Source organism: Peromyscus californicus, unplaced genomic scaffold, assembly GCF_007827085.1.
Source record: "Peromyscus californicus insignis strain IS unplaced genomic scaffold, ASM782708v3 Scaffold_21__1_contigs__length_65335640, whole genome shotgun sequence".
In the NCBI taxonomy this organism is placed as follows: domain Eukaryota; kingdom Metazoa; phylum Chordata; class Mammalia; order Rodentia; family Cricetidae; genus Peromyscus; species Peromyscus californicus.
Genome location: NW_026294514.1, coordinates 35,775,114 through 35,793,732, shown reverse-complemented (window position 1 = coordinate 35,793,732; position 18,619 = coordinate 35,775,114). Strand labels below are relative to the sequence as shown.

The window sequence follows — 18,619 nt, the reverse complement described above, 5'->3', positions numbered from 1 at the left end:
CTGATACACTGTGGCATAAAACATGTTCATCCAGAGGGTGTGGCTGACTGTGGATTCTCATAAGTGACCATCAGTGAGATGACAATATACTGTCATTTATGGATAGAAAGGAAGTGGCATGGCTTGACATAGCTCACATATAACATTCTCAAATGTCATTCACACAGTGAACAGCATCATGAGTGGTATTCAAGGAGATGAAACATAGACTGGTACTATACATAGGCATTTATGTGACTGTTTAGTGTAGTACCATAACTGGTCATCAAAGACATGACCTGCAGTGGGCTGCAAGAATATATTACAGAAATTCAGCTGTATATTAAAGCTATACCTAGAAAAGTCAAGGCATTTTTCTAGAGGAAGCCATTTATCAAGGAATATTTGGTGTTACTCAGTTTTTAATATATCAGCTATCTTTTGCTATGAAATTCTTGTGTGCCCATATACTACTAGGTCATAGGTCAAACAGACCTTCTGCTGATCTACTAGGTAACACCCCTGCAGGGCCTAGGAGACAGAGGGGCTATAGATGCATAGCTTTGTTTCTTGTATAAATGAAGCTCAGACCACCCCCTTGCCTTCAGGCCTATAACACTGAAGAGCTATTGACTCAGAAGAATAGGGTTTTTTGCATAACCAGGTGCAGTAAAGATTGGAGAGGAATTCCTGGCCAGAGCAGAGTCCCATCGCTGGGGGAGAAAGAACAAGGCAGTTTCTGTAGATGATAGACAGAACCATGTGGGCAGAGAGAGGACAACAGGGCAGTGTTTCTTAGAACCAGAGGTAAGGAGCAAGGAAGGAAAGATGGAGGACGAAGAAATAGAAGAAGAGGTCAAAAGCATAGAAGCTTAGTTAGGTTTATGACAGGGAAGTAGGTACAGAGAGGAACTGTATGTGAGGATGGAGCTGAAGCTATATAGATGGAGTTTTGTCGTAGAGAAAAAAAGTGATGGACAAAAGAGCATGGTGTACATAGATTCCTTTCCCTCGGATAACCCCACTCTGGACATAGCGTCTTCCCCAGGACCCTGGGAGGGATTTTCTCAGGGCAGGCCCTTGGAAAAATTCCATTAATGACCAAGAGCATAGTGTTGGAGAATGGACATGAAGGAGACTTCATGAATACTGTGTGGCATCATGTGTGGTGATCAAGGACAAGGACACACAATTATAGCACCATTTGTAGTTAACAAGCAGCATCATATATGATAATCAGGCCAATGGTACAAAATCAGAATGAGGACTTGGAGTTTCAAAAATATACAGGATCATCAGATAATGAGGACATAATATGGTATTGTATTTGCCTATGAACAAGGTAATGGAAGCATACTGTAGGGTATGTTTCTCACAGGGATTTGACAGCCATAGTGGAACAGCATATTATTTATAGAGTTCATGAAGTTTACTTTGGTAACATCAATAGTGGCCAAGTTGATAATCCCAAAAGAATGGAACATTGTGCGCAATCATCAAAGACATAACTGTGAACATGGGACCATACATACAGAAGACATCAAGACCTGTGGAGACATGTGTGGCTCTATCAAGGAGGTAACACAGACAATGGAAAAACATCGCATGTGATTATTAAGAATGCAACATAGACCCAGAATTTGTGAAACAATCAGCAATGCCCACTATTCAGAGATTGAGGCAGAAGGATCACAAGTTCAGGCCAGCCTGGGCTATGGAGTAAATTCAAGTCCAAGATAGACAACTTAGAGAGATCCTACCTCAAAATAAAACTCAGGGGATATAGTTCAGTGGAAAAATGTTGCTGAGCTCACACTAAACTGTAGATTCAATCCCCCAATATCACATATAGACAGAAAGAACGTGACAGGACACACTGTGGTGACATACGTGCCATCATGGAGATAAGACACATGTTTCCACCACAACAGGTTCTTGGGGAGATGGACCATGGTATAGAGTCAGGCACCATTTCCAAGGCAAACATAAATCCCTCCATAAGTTAACTGTGTGACAGATGACTTACCATCAGCAGAAGCTGTTGCAATAAGTTTCCCCGTGTAATCAAAGCAGCTGTCTAGTATTTCATCATCGTGGCCTGTTAAGGTTGCTACACATTTCCCACTTGTAGCATCCCACAACTGAAATTGAGAGAGACAGAAACCATCAACTAAGCAACTAAATTCCTCCCCAAATGGGAAGATGCCCAGTGATCTTCATGATATGAGTGTGCCCTGCTAAATAACTGTGCTAAAAGGATACATATAATTCTCTCTGACCAGTTAATTCCACTTTGATTTATGACCAAAGACCACAGCCAACCATCTGGTCACGGGAAAATCAAAGCTGAGACACTCAGAATTTTCCACATCATTAAGGAATTAAAAATCATCCTCAGTGATGTGCTTTCAGGGATTGGTATGAAGGGATCTTTTCTGTGACAAAGATTTCAGAGGACTATGAGTTTGATCCCAAACTATTATGACAGAAAATGAAAAGTACATCCATCATGAGATTTAAATGCTACTTGTATAAAGTTAAGTGACAAGTGATTATAGCCTCTCAGTAATTATTGTTGAAGAGAAGAGAAGAGACCCAATGGCAGGAAGAAACTTAGTTGAGGCTCTTTCAGGCCATGCCAATCGAAACATACTAAATAAACAGCAGAACACTGAATACAATTAATGTGGCTTTTTAAACAAGACCTTTCTTGCCTTTGAAGCAATCAAAATTGTTTTTTCACCTCATAGTTCCTTCACCCTTAGACAACTGGAAACTTGAAATAAAAAATAGCAATTATTATTTATAAATCAACTGTATAAATTATTATTTATAAATTTAACTATATGTCCTCTTAGAAGTCTGTTAGTGTTATGATGAACACCTGATGCGGTATAAAGGACAGAGACACAGTACAAAGCAAGGCCAACTCTGAGCTCACCATGCAGGTCTTGTCCATGGAGCCTGTCAGTATTAGAGAGCAATCCCAATTGAACAAGGCACTGCTGATCTCCGCACAGTGGCCAATTAAAGTGTGCACCTTCCTGCAAGACAGAAATGGTCACAGCTAGTAAACGATGTCCTGATTTCATTTCTGTGTGACAAGCCACCCTGAAGAAAGTGGCATAGGGGAGGAAGGGACTATTCAGCTCGTCATTCTAGGGTACAGCCCATCATTTCAGGGAAGCTAAGGCAGGGACTCAGACAGCTGGTCACACCTCAGAGGGAAGCAAGAACACCCCACACCCCATGCTGCCTGCTGGGTGCTGCTTCTGCACAGCTGGTTTTCTTCATTCTTAACACAGTTTAGGGCCCAGGACAGGAAATGGTGCTGCCCACATCCAGGGCGGGTCCTCCTACTTCGATGAACAATCAACACGAATCTCCCACAGACATGTCCATAGGCCATCCTTATCAAAATGATTCCTCACTTGGAGTCTCTCTTCTCAGGTGACTCTAGGCCAATGGTTCTCAACATGTGGGTCACAACCCCTTTGGCAAACCTCCATCTCCAAAAATATTTACATGACGATTCAGAAAAGTAGCAAAATTATAGTCATGAAGTAGCAATGAACATAATTTCATGATGGGGGTCACCACAACATGAGGAACTATACTAAAGGGTCACAGCATTAGGAAGGTTGAGAACCATTGTCCTGGGTTGTATCAGGTTAACAATAAAAACTAGCTACCACGGGTGTTTTACTACAGCACACACACACATGGTCAAACCCATATGTGTGAACTAAATTTTAGTATTTACAAAATTACATTTTTTATAATGAAACAAAAATAGTTTTGCAGCCGGGCGGTGGTGGCGCACGCCTTTAATCCCAGCACTCGGGAGGCAGAGGCCGGCGGATCTCTGTGAGTTCGAGGCCAGCCTGGGCTACAGAGTGAGTTCCAGGAAAGGCGCAAAGCTACACTGAGAAACCCTGTCTCGAAAAACCAAAAAAAAAAAAAAAATAGTTTTGCTGTTGCTCAAAAAGAGAAGACTAATTTTAGTAAAAATACACATAAGTTTTAAGCAATCAAAGATAATATGACTGAGGCTGGAGAGATGGCTCAGCAGTTAAGAGCACTCACTGTACTCAGAAGATCCACATTCAGTTCCCAGCATCCATATGGCAACTCACAACCACCTGTAACAAGTTCCCAGGGATCCAATGTCCTCTCCAAGCCTCCCTGGGCACCAGACAGGCATGTGATACATATATGTACATGAATGCAAAAACACTCATATACATAAAATAAAAATAAATCTTTGTTTATAAAAGAAATATGATTGTGTCTGCCTTATTCCAGCCCCAGACAGTTTCTGATTTGATCAGAAACATATTGTAGCATGTGTTCACATATCACACTGTACCCCATAAAGATGTACAATTATTGTATATTAGTATGACCTTGAAAAAAGTATTGAAGGAGATGTCACTACCCTGTTTTCATTGTTTAACACTTTATATGTATATTGAATTATCACACTGTACATGTAAATATGTATAATTAAAATAAATTTTGAAAACTATAACTTTACTTAAAGTAACATTTCAGAAAAGACAGAGTAATGGTTCATAAAGATAGTCTCAAACTCTAGAAATGGTCTTAATATCAATGAGTACAGCTAGGAAGGTAGCCCAGATGGCCGAGTGCTTGCTTTCTTACCATGAAGAACACTCTGGATTTAATAAGCCCCAGTACTACATGAATCAAGTGTGGTGGCACATGACTATAATATCAGCATTCAGAAAATGGAGGCATGGAGATCAGAAGTTCAAGGTCCCCACAGCTACAAAGGAGTTTGAGGCCAGCTTGAGCTATATGGGACTCTGACTCCAAAAATAATTTATTCTAACTAATTTATGAATGAATGAAAGCACATTATTAGGTCCCACAGAGCCATGGGTGTTCAGAAGCAGTGCATCAAATGGTTGCAAGGCCCTTCCTTCATTCATGCTCTTGGGTAATACCACTGGTAATGAATCCCTCTATCCAAATTTGGAGTTCAAGAGCGGAGTTTTCAAACACAAATACGCTAATGTAGCTAACTCTTGACAAGTAAGACTAACAACCTTTAGAAAGGAGATTGAAGTCCCTGGGCTAAATTAAGTTTAGGAACTAACTACAAGTTTTAATTGATGATATTCAGCCTTACCATAATAAGATGTCATTGAAACTTCATTATATAGTACATGGGACTAATAACAGCTATGTAACCAAGCTCTTCATAACTTTCTCCTTTCGTGTTGCCCAGAGTTGTGGGAAATCCCTTATTTTGTGGTTCCAAAATAACACTAATGTACCAACTCTGGGGATTAGGGAGGTGACTCATGGTCAAGAGCACTTGCTGCTCTTACAGAGGACCCAGATTTAGTTCCTAGCACCTACACAGTGGCTTTCAAGCAGGAAAGTGCCAGACACATTTGTGGTGCTCATCCATCCATGCAGGAAAATTACTAAAACACATTTTTAAAAAATCAACTATGAGATTGCAGAATTTAAGTCACAAACTACTTAGGCAAGGCTAAGCTAATGTGTAACACAGAATCTTCTTAAGCTCTGCCACAGGTCAAAAATATCTAGAAAATTACCTTCCAGTACTGGCATCCCATACTACAACTGTGTGATCAAAGGACCCTGTGATAATTCTGTCTCCTGAGGTGTCAAATGACAAGGAAATGATTTCTGCCAAATGACCCTGGAAAAAGAACAGATACAGTCATATACATGTGTAGATAAGAGCACTCAGTTAAGAGTATGTGTAGATAAGAGTACAGCATCATCCAAAAGATGGGAGAGAAGAGAAATGTATGGGGAGACACAGGTAATCTGACTAGGCTGGGCTTGGCTGGGCTGGGCTGGGTGGGGCTGGGGTAGGAAGGGCTGTGCATGTGTACAGCTTTCTCTGCAGGGTGGCAAGGAGGTTGAGAGATCAGAATTTGGTGATGTGCACAGTAAATCATCAAAGTTCATTGTCTTGCACACTTCAAGTAGGTTCATTGCAGGACAATGAAAATGTTGTAGTGCAGGAACTGGGTTATTTTAAAAATAAAAGAATGTGCTTGGAGAAACTAGAAAGGGTCTTTCCCATTGTCCTGGGAAGACTAGAAGGGCTGTCTTTGGGTAGTCATGAGAATAATGAATGTGGGGGGGAAGCAGTAGACAGGATAATCTAGTAACTTTAAAAAGGAAGAAACTTCTATGGTAGTGTGATGGGAACTGGTCGATGATAGGCAGCTGCCCATGACCTGACTTTCCTTCCTCACAGGCTAGAGCTGAGGAGCCCACGGTATGAGACCCTATGAAGAAGTTCCTCCTGCAGCAAATTCTGAGAATCTGGAAAGAGGATCTTGTTTGCGATATGAGCATCATTTTCCCAATTATTTCAGTAAATAAATACGATTAAATACCTTTATTTCTATTCACTTTGTTTCGTTTTTGCTTCTGCACTATATCCTTGAACACACAATCCTCTTGTCTTAACCTCTGAACGGCTAGGATTACTACCACCACCACCCCCTCCCGTGTGTGTGTGTGTGTGTGTGTGTGTGTGTGTGTGTGTGTGTGTGTGTGTCTGTCTGTCTGTCTGTCTGTCTGTCTGTCTGTGATGTATGTATATGTGCATGTTTGTGGGTGCACTTGCCTGTGGAGGCATTCGTGGAGGCCAGAGGTCAACTTCATGTATCTTTCTCCCTCACTATTCACTTTAGTATTTTTGAGACTGAGTCTCTCACTAGACCTAGAGCTGACTGTTAGACTGGGCTGGCTGGCCAGGACCCATCTGTTTCTACCATCCCAGGCACTGGGGATACATGTCTGTGTCACCACACCTGACTTATATATGAATACAAGGAATCTGAACTCAGTGTCTCACGCTTACTCAGAGGGATTTACCCACTGAGATACTTTCTCAGCCCTTGAGTATATTTGTGGATAAAAGAATAGTTTAAAATCTCATTTACAGATTGACTGACTGACAAGATGAAACACAGCTGAGCATCTGAATTTGGGGCATGCACACAGGTTCCTTTCCACCAGCAGATGGGTATGCAGGCACACGTGCATAGCAGGCCTCGGTGTGCCAAACACGCCCAGCAGAGTCAGGAGTAGGAAAATATACTGAAACCACAGACATCAACTAAAACAAAGTTTTCCTGAAAGAAAATGCAATCAAGAAACTCTGTCCCATGCTGGTGTTAATAATGCTAGGTCTTCAGATTTAAAAAAGAAAAGCTATTGGAATAACTTCTTAAATGATGATTTTTTTCCCTCTTGTTTTAGTGTACTTTTAATTTTCTTAGAGAAAGTATCCTGTTTGTGTTTGTCTGGTTTGTTTTGAAAATTCACTTACACTTGTAAAAGAACAAGGAAACCAGGACCACCATCTGATGGTTCCTACTCATTATAATAGGGAGCTACTTTTATTTCACTTGTGGACACTTGAGAAGGGTGGGACGAAGTGTAGGACGGCAGGTCCTGGGAAGGTGTCAAACATGGGGCGGTGACAGGCAAGACAGAAAACCATAGGCATCCCATCTGTGGGTCATGCCCTTTGCTCTTTCTGCTTCCACCCAGTCCCTTGTCTTTCTGTATAACTCAGAATAATTTGAAGCTAGACATGAAAGGAGAGGGAGAGCGTGAACCACAATCTTGAAAAGAATCTTCTGGTGTGGTTCTTCAGTGGTGCATCTTCCAAACAGGAACAGCCCCTACCCATTCCCTTTCAGTCAGATAGACAAGGGATGCTAAGATTATGTGATTTACATAATAAAAAACAAAAGCTATGTTGGATTCTCTACCTTTTATGTGAGTCTGACCCAATAGTCAAAAAACCAACTGTAGGGTCTCTCACAGTTTAAACACCAGTGGCTCAAAAACTTCTAACATATCCTTCACTTCATAACAAAATACAACTAATAATCAACACAGATGACAGGCTTATTAACAATATGGACCTACTGTTAGAGTGACCACTTCCTCTCCATTCTGAATGTCCCATATTTTGGCCGTGGTATCCATACTTCCAGTAGCAACCACTGTACTTTGTGGGTTGAATGATAAACACACCTACAACAAATGAAATGGGGGGAACTTTAGACACATGATGTTTCAGACTCTTAATAATGCATTGAAACTCTTGCAATTACCTTAGCAGATGTCGGCTTAATGGTTTGTGTAAGAACACACCAAGCCATCAGGGTGGGAAACTTGTTGGCTCCAGGTAGAATCCTGAGCAGTCTCCTGCTAAAGAGAGGCCTTGTTCCTCTCCTGTCACCTGCTCTGTCACAGATTCCCTTTACAGCTTCCAGAACACAGAACAATGAGAGCCAAAGCATAGCCCATCTCCTGTGAGTTTCATGCTAGGGGCTCTCGGTGTCTTTGCAGCTGTGATCACAGTCCTACTGAGAATGCTCTTCAGTGATTAACTGTGACTTCTGGCTCACGTTGTCAATTCCATGTCCTGGATGGCCTTTCTGCAGGCAGGCAGGCTTTCTAGTACTCCCAGAGCCATGCCTTTGGTCTTCCCGTTAGCAACTGTGCCTATGACTGTAACTTCACCACCAGCTAGTCCGTCTCTGGTTACAATTCCCGAAAACTTTCAGCTTTCTTCCTCACTTGCCATCCCATCCTCGTCCCAGGAAACCTTCCGTGTCCTTGAGACCTCTGCCTTGTCTCCTGGTCTGTCATTACCATTTAGCTGACGGCACTGGGAGCATCACTGCCTTGGGCATACTCAGCCTACACATTCAACAGGGTTCACAGAAGTTATCTTACAGCTCCTGTGATAACCTCAGCAACCCTCATGGAGTCATTTCTCTAACGATAAGCAAATGAAAACCAGAGAAGAGGTCTTCTCGTCACACTTAGATGCCAATCACGTCACATGGCTGCTTATAGTCATTGCAGGCTACCCTAAACATATCTGTGAATGATTAAATCTTAAGTGGTGGAAATTTACATGGACAATCCACGCAGGCTAAAAATACTGGGTCAAGGTTTGAAAACTCAATATAAAAATAACCTTCACTCTCACTATGGAGTCCTAAAAGGAAGGGGAAGAGGAACGCAAAGGAGTCTTCAGAATGTCAACTGTACTCACGATCTCTGCCGTGTGGCCCCTGAAGGTGTGGTAACACTTTCCCGACTCTGCACTCCAGAGTTTACAGGTCTTGTCAAAGGACCCAGTGGCAATTTTGTCACTGCGAATTTTAAAGTTCTGGATTTTAGAAACAAATTCGGCCACATTGCACGACACCCTGAACTGAGGCTAGACAGGCTGACATGTGGCTATCGTCCTACTTGGGCATACACTGCACTGTTAAAATAAGAAGCAGTTTCCTGCTTGCTCCGGTGAATAACAAAGTCAAGGTCTGATTTCTAAAGGTATCAACTCATATGCCTGGATGTCAAAGACATCTCATTAAAGGGATGAATATATTTTTGTAATTAAACAATTAACATAATAACAATGTAACTTCAGAAAAGAGAGAGAGAACTAGGCCTGCCCCACACCAGCTACACAGGTGAGCGGTCTCTGCGGCCCATCTGGGCAGCACACTAGAGCAGAACCTGTTGGTGGTGGCACAGGTGAGCCAGCCCAGAGGGCGTGAGAGGAGGAGAGCTGACCCTGTCCCCCCTTGTATGCCCCCTACAGCAATCGGGAGAGAGGGAAAAACAGCAGAGCTGGACCTAGCAATATGAGCGAGGGGGACCTAGACCTGAGGGCCTGAGAGCAGGAGAGCTGGCTCCCCTCCTTGCTGCAGGCTTCATTGGGTGAGCTGACTGAGGCAATGCTGGAGCTCACCAGGGCAGTGGCGACGAGGGAAAGCTAGAGAGCTGACCGACCCAGCTACCACTTAGGCCCAGAACAAGGGCTATGAGTTGGCCTACCCCAACATCCACCAAATCTATGGACTGTTGGAGCATGTGAAGGGGATGAGCCTACAGATCCAAAACAGCAGGACCTCCATAACACAGGACAACAACAGGATATCCAAGAGGAGCCCCAGTGAGAGCCCATTATTGGTGGTGTAGTAAAAACCAGAGGCCTTGAGCCAGACCAATGACTCATGGCAATGAATACTTACAAGTAAAGATGAATAGACTAAAGAGTAAACTGTGTGTCTCAATGAGCCACACTACAGCTTCCATGACAAGATTCTTCTTCTGTTTTTTGTTTTTGTTTTGTTTCTTTATTTTGTTTGGTTTTGAGTTTTTCTTCTAAATTTAGTTTTGATTTGCAGGGGAGGGAGATAAATGGACTCTGAATACATGATGTGAAATCCACAAAGAACCAATAAAAGTATATAAAGGAAAAATTAGCTATATGAATTTCAATAATATGTAATCTTAGCTGTAGCTAGAGTTTTCCTGCCTGGCCCACAGTCAGGACAAATCTCTCTCACCTGCCAGTCCCACAGCTGCTCAGACCCAACCAAGTAAACACAGAGACTTATATTGGTTACAAACTGTATGGCCGTGGCAGGCTTCTTGCTAACTGTTCTTATAGCTTAAATTAATCCATTTCCATTAATCTATACCTTGCCACATGGCTTGTGGCTTACCAGCATCTTCACATGCTGTTTCTCATCATGGCGGCTGGCAGTGTCTCTCTGACTCAGTCTTCCACTTCCCAGCTTTATTCTCCTCCTTGTCCCGCCTACACTTCCTGCCTAGCCAATGGCCAATCAGTGTCTTATTTATTGACTAATCAGCAACACATTTGCCATACAGAACATCCCACAGCACTTAGCTATATGGACATAGAAAAAACTCTTTTACAGGTATACAGAAGGGAAACACTAAATTTTAAAGGGAGAAAGTCACAGAGATAAGTCTAGGAAAGCACATGGTTGATAAGATCTTGAGAAGTTCGACTTCAGTGATTCCTTGAGAAAATAATACCAAATTATTCCTATTGCAGAGGCATTTACAGAGGATAGACTCAAAGACTAGGATACTGTGGGCAGAAGAGGTAGTTCCATTGGTCGACTTCTTGCTTCACAAGCATGAAGTCCTGAGTTCAAGGCCCAGAACCCACATGAGAAAACCACATATTGGAGCAGGAAAGACAGCGCAAGAGTTAACAGTCTGCACTGTTCTTGAAGAGGACCTGAGTTTGGTTCCCAGCACCAGCATCAAGTGGCTCATAATTGCCTACACTCCAGTTCTAGGAGATCCAGTGCCCTCTCTGGTCTCCACAGGCACTGTATTCACATGCATACACTTACACACACACACACACACACACACACACACACACACACACACACAAGACTTGGGTCCTTTTCAAACAAAAGGCTGTGTTGACTTTAGGACAGGGATATTGTCCTTACTCAAAGGGCATAAATAGATTAGCCTCATTGTCCTTACATTTTAGCACTGAAATCTTTCATTTCACCCACAATCCATATTTATTTACCCTTTTCAGAAAGTCTTGTCCACCTGGTGGGATTATTTGTTGCAGTGGTTTGGTTTGATTGGGGTGGGGTTTGCCTCAGACAGGGTCTCATTACATAGTCCAGACTGGCCTCACTCCAAAGATTCTCTTGTCTTCGCCTCTTGACTGACTACAGATGTGCACCTTCATATCTGGCATTTTATTTTATTTTATTGAATCTAAGTGTCTGGAGAGATAATTCAGTGGTTAAAAATCACTGGCTGTTCTTCCAGAGGCCCTGAGTTCAATTCCCAGCAACCACATGGAGGCTCACAACCATCTATAATGAGATCTGGTGTCCTCTTCTGGCATGTAGGCATATATGCAGGCAGAACATTGTATAATAATAAATAAATAAAATCTTTAAAAAAAAGAATCTAAAATACTTGTTTTCTTTTGTTTCTATGGTGTTTTCATTTTTCTTTTCCAAACCCAGGCTCTTGCCTATGCTGGACAAGTGTTCTACCACTGAACTATATCCTCAGTCCCTACATTATCATTACATATTATCTTGCTGAAGGTTCATTTTTTTCAGAAGCGTAAGGACTGGGCCATAAGGTCCAAGTCACATATACTAAAGAAAGTTATAAATGCCCAGGGCAGGCATGGAACTTACATTTGTTCAGACAACACCGATGTCTTGCCTTTTTACTCTGGTCCCAGGCTACCTGCTCAGTGTACCTGCAATCGCTCTTGACTAAAGGAAGCAAGGACTTTCTGTGGATGCTCCAGGGTAGCTCATCCTGGTGAACACCCACAGAATGCCCAAAAGCTTCCTGACACTCTAGGCTGGTCAAGCTCCAGAGTCTCAAAAGAGCTCCTCCTGTGACGTGGTGATTTGAAACAAAATGGCCACCAAAGGAAGTGCCACTATTAGAGGTGTATCCTTGCGGGGTGTGGTCTTGTTTGAGGAAGTGAGGCATTATGGAGGTGGGCTTGGAAGTCTCACATATGCTCAAGATACCACCCAGTGTTTTAGACCACTTCCTGTTGTCTGCCTCCATGCTGCCATGTCCCACCAGGATGAAAATGAACTGAACTTGTGAAACCGTAAGCCACCACCTCAATTAAACATTTTCCTTTATAAGGACAGGGGAATCTGTGGCTGATATGTAAAATTAAATTAATTATAAAATAAAAATATTTAAAAATAAAAATTAAAAAAAAATGTCTAGTCTAAGTGCAAACAGTCTTGCAGACTCCATTGTCTCCCTCTGCAGCTCTGTCAAAGAAGGCGCCAAGCATTGTGAGGGCTGATCCCCTGCCTCCTCACATGTCCCTTTGACCCTTCAGTCTGCCAGAACAATCTTTGTCAAAAGCACTTTTTACTGTTCCATTCCTGTGTTCACAAGCCTCTGTGAGCAGTCTGGCCCAGCAGGGTAAAGTGTGCCTTCACAGCACATGCTGACCTCAGCCTTGCATTCCTCTTTGGGAAACAGTCCCTTCAGAGACAGACTGGCACGCTGGGCTGCTGGTGAATCGCCAATGTGAAAGCCCAAGCTGCTACCCGCCCCTCCCCCTGGTATAGTCACCAGGCCTCCACCTTCAGGGTTCAGCTTTATGTGAGTCACCTTAAGACACCCAAACCAGGAGGCATCTCCTTGGTTTCCTCCTCTTAGCCTTTTAACCATTTACTATTTTGTTCTTGTCGTGACGGTGAGATCGTAAAGAAATCAGATTCCTCAAACCATTTTCACTAATGGAAAAAGTCATTGTAAGGGATCCACTGTGAAAGAAAAGTCCGATTTTTGAAATTTTACTCAAATGTATACACCCATGTGGCACCCTTATGACGGAAAACCAAGGTCTCTGAATTCACTTAACTGGCTCAGGGTCAGCAAATTGATCACCTGGGTTACTGAAATCTGACTGAATCCCCACAATTCCCAACTTTGTTTTTTTTTTCAAATGGGATGAGAAGGAGCTTGAGAGATGGTTCAGGGAGTAAAGGTACCTGCTGCCCGACCTGAGATGAGATTCATCTCTTGGTCCCTATGTGGTAAAAGAAGAGAAATTAAATATCCTCTGGCCACCACAGACGCACTTTGGCATCTGGGTGTGTGTGTATCTATCTATATCTACATCTATATCTATATATCTACATCTATATATCTATACCTATTTCTATATCTATATCTTTATCTATATCTATCTATATAATTTTTATATATAAAATTTTAAAAATTGAACATACATTTTAAGATTTTAAATAGGATGAGAAATTTGAAGAATTTAAATACACAAGAAGGACAAATTCCATTGGCTCTTACTCAGAACTTCATTGGGAAGAACTTTCTCAAACATTTCTCTTACTGCTCTCATAGAAGACAGAAACTCTCTTTCTGTCTTTGCACCTCATTAGTTTAGGTAATTTTTTTTTGATTATTTTGATAACTTGTGCAATTAGATTCCAGAGTAATTTCCACAAGTATGGTTGAAAGCATAGGTTTGTGGACATACAATGACCTCTTGAGAAGACTAGACACTCACCACAGTAGAGTCAAACACAGTGACAGATAGGTAGCTTTGTGGCTACAAACACCCACAGTGGCATGGGCATCAGAAACATGGTTGAAAACAGAATGCTCTTAATGTGCTGAGTCAGCTGGTCAGAGGTTGGCCTGAAAGGGGGCACCATTGTTCTTGGCACTGTTTCTTAGCATATTACTATACACATATTTTTTTTCTGCCCCACAAGACTGAATATTCACTTAAAAGTAAAAGAAAGCATGTTATACAGTTGATGCATGTCACACTCTCCAGAGCCATGAGCACAGTGCTGTACATCAATAAGAGCCACTTCTCGGGAATTTCAAACTTCAGTTGACCCTCTACACGTGATCCTGGGAAGGGCACTTCAGCTTCCAACATTTTATAAAACTGATACCTATCCCAAAGGCAGTAAACATTAAAAGAGACTTGGAAAGGCTTCCATGGAACATGGCAGAAACTCAATAAATCTTAATCCTGTCTTCTTCCCTTGTCAAGCAGTAGGTGGCAGGATGAATACAGGAATGACGAAGGAGTGAGGGGATGGAATGAACATACCCGTAAGGATTGTTGAAGGCTATGGCATAAACCACGTTCCTGTGGCCCTCTAGCGTGTGCAGCTCCTCTCCAGATGCAGTGTCCCACACCTTGCATGTCCGATCATAGCTTCCTGTGATGAAGCTAGCACAGGGAATGGGAGCACATTGCATGGTAAAAATGACAGGTATTGCACTCATCGATACCTTGCTGGTTTTTTGTGTTTTTGTTTTTGTTTTCTCCCCACTGGATACTAACCCCTTTACACTTTTAATACTGGAAATCATACATTCAAAACAAAGAACAGTTTGCAAATCCTTTAACTTAAAATATCACTAAATAGAAAAGTAAACCTTCCAGCTCTAGTCCTATAATACATACTCTTATACAATTAAAGTGTGTGCTATAATGGCTTATACAACTTTTGCGAAACTGCACATACTTCATTGTGAGTAGGACTATGCTCCCGGTTGTTCAGATCATAACTTTTGACATTACCATTGGCCCTCTCTTCCCTACACTCTACACACCCCTGTCATTATATTCTACAATATCAAAATGTGTTTCTGTTTGAGAGTCATTTAGTCTGAGCTACTTTATGACAGCAATCTTAGCAGACGGATAAGACATATTTGCATGTCTGTGTAACAAAATGATCCTTTTATCTCATCTTTCCTAACCAGACCCTCAGGTCTCAAGCTGATCAAAGAATTTTCTGAACACAGCCTTGGTGATTCTAAGCATCATACATCAAAACAGAGCTAGGCCGGGCGGTGGTGGCGCACACCTTTAATCCCAGCACTCAGGAGGCAGAGCCAGGAGGATCTCTGTGAGTTCGAGGCCAGCCTGGGCTACCAAGTGAGTCCCAGGAAAGGTGCAAAGCTACACAGAGAAACCCTGTGTCGAAAAACAAAACAAAACAAAAAAAAAAAAAAAAAAAAAAAAAAAACAGAGCTAGACAGGAAAGGCCCACTATGAATGAATGCATGCCAATCAGCCACAGTGCTGTCCCTGATTGGCAGCTCCTACAGCCCAGGCAAAGATGCAGGTGCCCAGTGATGTGAGTCTTCTTGGTCTCAGCTGTAGTTCTCGGTGATACCTCTCACACAAAATTACACAAACACATAGAGAACCTGGGCTACAGCCATGGGGACAGTGCTTTCCTCCGTAGTCATCAGGGTCAGAAAATCCAGGAGATGGGCACATTCATTCTGTAACTAACTGAACTACTTGAGAACCCCTCGGGAATGTTCATCCTTTGCTTGCTACAAGTTAAAAAGAGCAAGGGGACCTTACCAGGAGCCTGCTTTGTTGAGCGCCACATTGGTCAACGGCAATATGTGTGCTCTGAGAACCTTCAATAGAAGGAAACACCGTTTATTGTGGACTCACACCAAATTAAATGTATCCATTTGCACTTCAAAAAATGGTGACATTCGATGTATTCTTAAACATATGTGGTAAATGGACAAGATCCAGTAGTCAACCAAACTAGTAATAAAACAGCAATGTGCCTCTGATAAAGACAAACTATACTCTCAATAGCCATAGATAATTATGAAAAGTAATTGACTCTTTACATCCCATCAATACCAATTTACTATTGAGATAAATTATGGCTACCAAAGAAGATTCCAAATGGCACTTTTTTGTGACATTGTCGTGTACATGCTACATATGGTTTCCTATGGATGGTTGAACAGTGTACATAAGAAAAAACCTTAAATGTGTTTCAAATACATTTTACAACGCATTGTTCTTTTTTTAATCCTAAAACTATCTTCAAGTTGGAATGCCTCATTTATCTTGAAATCCCTACATTATCTATCAGTTAGTGGGTGCTTAATGGATGTTCATTGACGAAATACAGTAATTGAATAACTTATAAGTTGAGGGGTTAGCGAGGGTGAGTCAGCTTCAGATATTTCTGCTTCCAGAGTACAACTACTAATAGCTTCCTTTTTTGGCTATCAAGTATGTTCCCTTACATGAGAACTCACAAGGGCAAGGTAGTTACACAGCTTATATTTGTAATTAAACAGTGCCACCTGCTGTAGAAAAAAAACCAAAGCATGCAAAGCCTTATTATCTGGGAACTTGAATGGAGGAGAACCAAGGAGAACCTGGACATTTATATCAGGTAGAACCAATGAACACAAAATAAAAAGAATGTCTGTTATAATAATAATACTTCAAAACATAAAGTCAGTGTATCATGAAGCAATCTTAGAACAAATTTTTTCATTTAATTTAAAAAGCTGTTCTTAATTACACAGATACAATTGTTATATTTCTAATTTAGTCAGAAACTTACAAAGAGAAAAGCATATTTATACTACATTTAGTTAATAATTCACTAGCTCGTAGTTTAGTTCATGATGAGGCTGAAAATAGGAAATGTTGATATGTCATGAAATACAACTTCTTCAAGTACTGTAACTAGAAAATAATCTTAGTAATTCAATTAAAAAGGGAAATAAATTTACTGCAAATCCTTATTGAGCATCTCAAGAAGTTAGCATTGTGAACTTCATTCATTCTTTCAACAAATACCGCTTGTAGGTTAATCTTGGCCAAATGCAGGCAGAATACTAAAACCACAAGCAAGTACTTTACTAGAAAAAAAAAAAAAAACAGTTGAGTGGTGGTGGTGCACACTTTTAATCCCTGCACTCGGCAGTCAGGGACAGGTGGATCTCCGTGAGTTCAAGACTAGCCTGGTCTATGGAGAGAGTTCCAGGACAGGCAGGACTGTTTCACAGAGAAACCACTTCTTGAAAAAAAAAAGAAAGAAAGAAGAGAAGGAAGGAAGGAAGGAAGGAAGGAAGGAAGGAAGGAAGGGAGGAAGGGAGAGAGGGAAGAAGGAAAGAGAAAGAGAGAGAGAGAGAGAAAGAAAGAAAGAAAGAAAGAGAGAGAGGGAGGGAGGGAGGGAGATAGGGAGGGAGGGAGGAAGGAAGGAAGGAAGAAAGGAAGGAAGAAAGGAAGGAAGAAAGGAAGGAAGAAAGGAAGGAAGAAAGGAAGGAAGAAAGGAAGGAAGAAACTAAATGTGTTTTAAGGAAAGATCTCACTTGTAAGAGAAATCACTTGTAAGAGAAATCAATAACACACCCAAGTTGTCCTTCCTAGTGTCCCTACGCATGAATTTATCAGGTAGAAGCCATGGTCCTGGTGTCCCTAAGCACTACTTACCTTGAACAGGTAGAAGTTGTGGTCACAATGCTGCCTGAGTTTCTCCTGTAGCCGCTGGACCAGGAGTCTGACTTGCTGTGTTCGAGACACCGTGATCAGAGGCTCCACTTTCTGGATTTCTTCTACTAAGGTGTTGACATCGGTACTGAAATTCACCCCAAAGCACTTGCATGTCAAATGTGCATCTATGCTCACAACATGAAGAAATCCATCATTTTGAGCAGGGGTGGGTAAAGGTGCATACTACACCAGCATGAAGACCTAAGTTTGAATTCCCAAAAGTTAGATGCACAGTACAAGTGCAAGTAACCACTGTGCTCCTCTGGGGAGGTGGAGGCAGAACCAGAAGACTCTTATTTTCTGGTAGAAAAAAAGTTCAAGACCAAAGCTTATGACTTCTTAGAATGGTATATTACTGTTCCATGTTACATGCTGGCTCTGCTTGTGCAAGTGGAGACTTGCATGGGGCTTCCTACACAGTGAATCTTGGGTACTCTAACCTGTGGAGAATTCCTCCAGGCTCACATGGGGTTTCAGTGGGAGACCTCTGGTCTTAAACCTCTGCCCACTCTCTGACAGTCCATCAGCCTTATGAAATACTTCTTTACTGAGGAAGCATCAGGCTCAATTGTGTCTTTTAAACTCAATAACCAGTACTCCTCAGAAGTGTTAAGGCTACCAACAAAAAAGAAAGTCCAAGAAACCAGTACAGCCAAGAAGAACTTAGGGAGACAGGAAGACTAGATGACCCATGGACTCCTGGCTAGAGTCCTGGAACACAGAAGGGAAAAGGGGTAAACCTCAGAGAGTTTGTGTACAGTTTGGACCTGGATTGATGATAATGTATCAATACTAGTATGGTGACTGTGACAATTCTACCAAGCCAACCTAAGACACTAAATAGGGAAAGCTGGCCACTCTGTCTTAAATCATTTTCTAAAGCTGTTCTAGACTAACCAGTTCATATTTTAAAATAGTCCTCCT

General features: G+C 41.8%; 1 protein-coding gene across 2 annotated transcripts in view; it reads right to left on the bottom strand.

Moving 5' to 3' along the window:
* Window positions 1–18,619, bottom strand: part of Daw1 (dynein assembly factor with WD repeats 1) — a 43,625-nt gene that overhangs the window by 10,385 nt on the left and 14,621 nt on the right. For both annotated transcript variants that reach the window (XM_052750070.1, XM_052750071.1), the window contains exons 3-10: window positions 17,636–17,780; window positions 15,743–15,801; window positions 14,468–14,590; window positions 9,080–9,179; window positions 7,939–8,046; window positions 5,571–5,677; window positions 2,921–3,023; window positions 2,006–2,120 (exon numbers count right to left, since the gene is read on the bottom strand). In XM_052750070.1, the coding sequence (XP_052606030.1) occupies window positions 2,006–2,120; window positions 2,921–3,023; window positions 5,571–5,677; window positions 7,939–8,046; window positions 9,080–9,179; window positions 14,468–14,590; window positions 15,743–15,801; window positions 17,636–17,780 (860 nt within the window). The remainder of the gene's footprint in view (window positions 1–2,005; window positions 2,121–2,920; window positions 3,024–5,570; window positions 5,678–7,938; window positions 8,047–9,079; window positions 9,180–14,467; window positions 14,591–15,742; window positions 15,802–17,635; window positions 17,781–18,619) is intronic.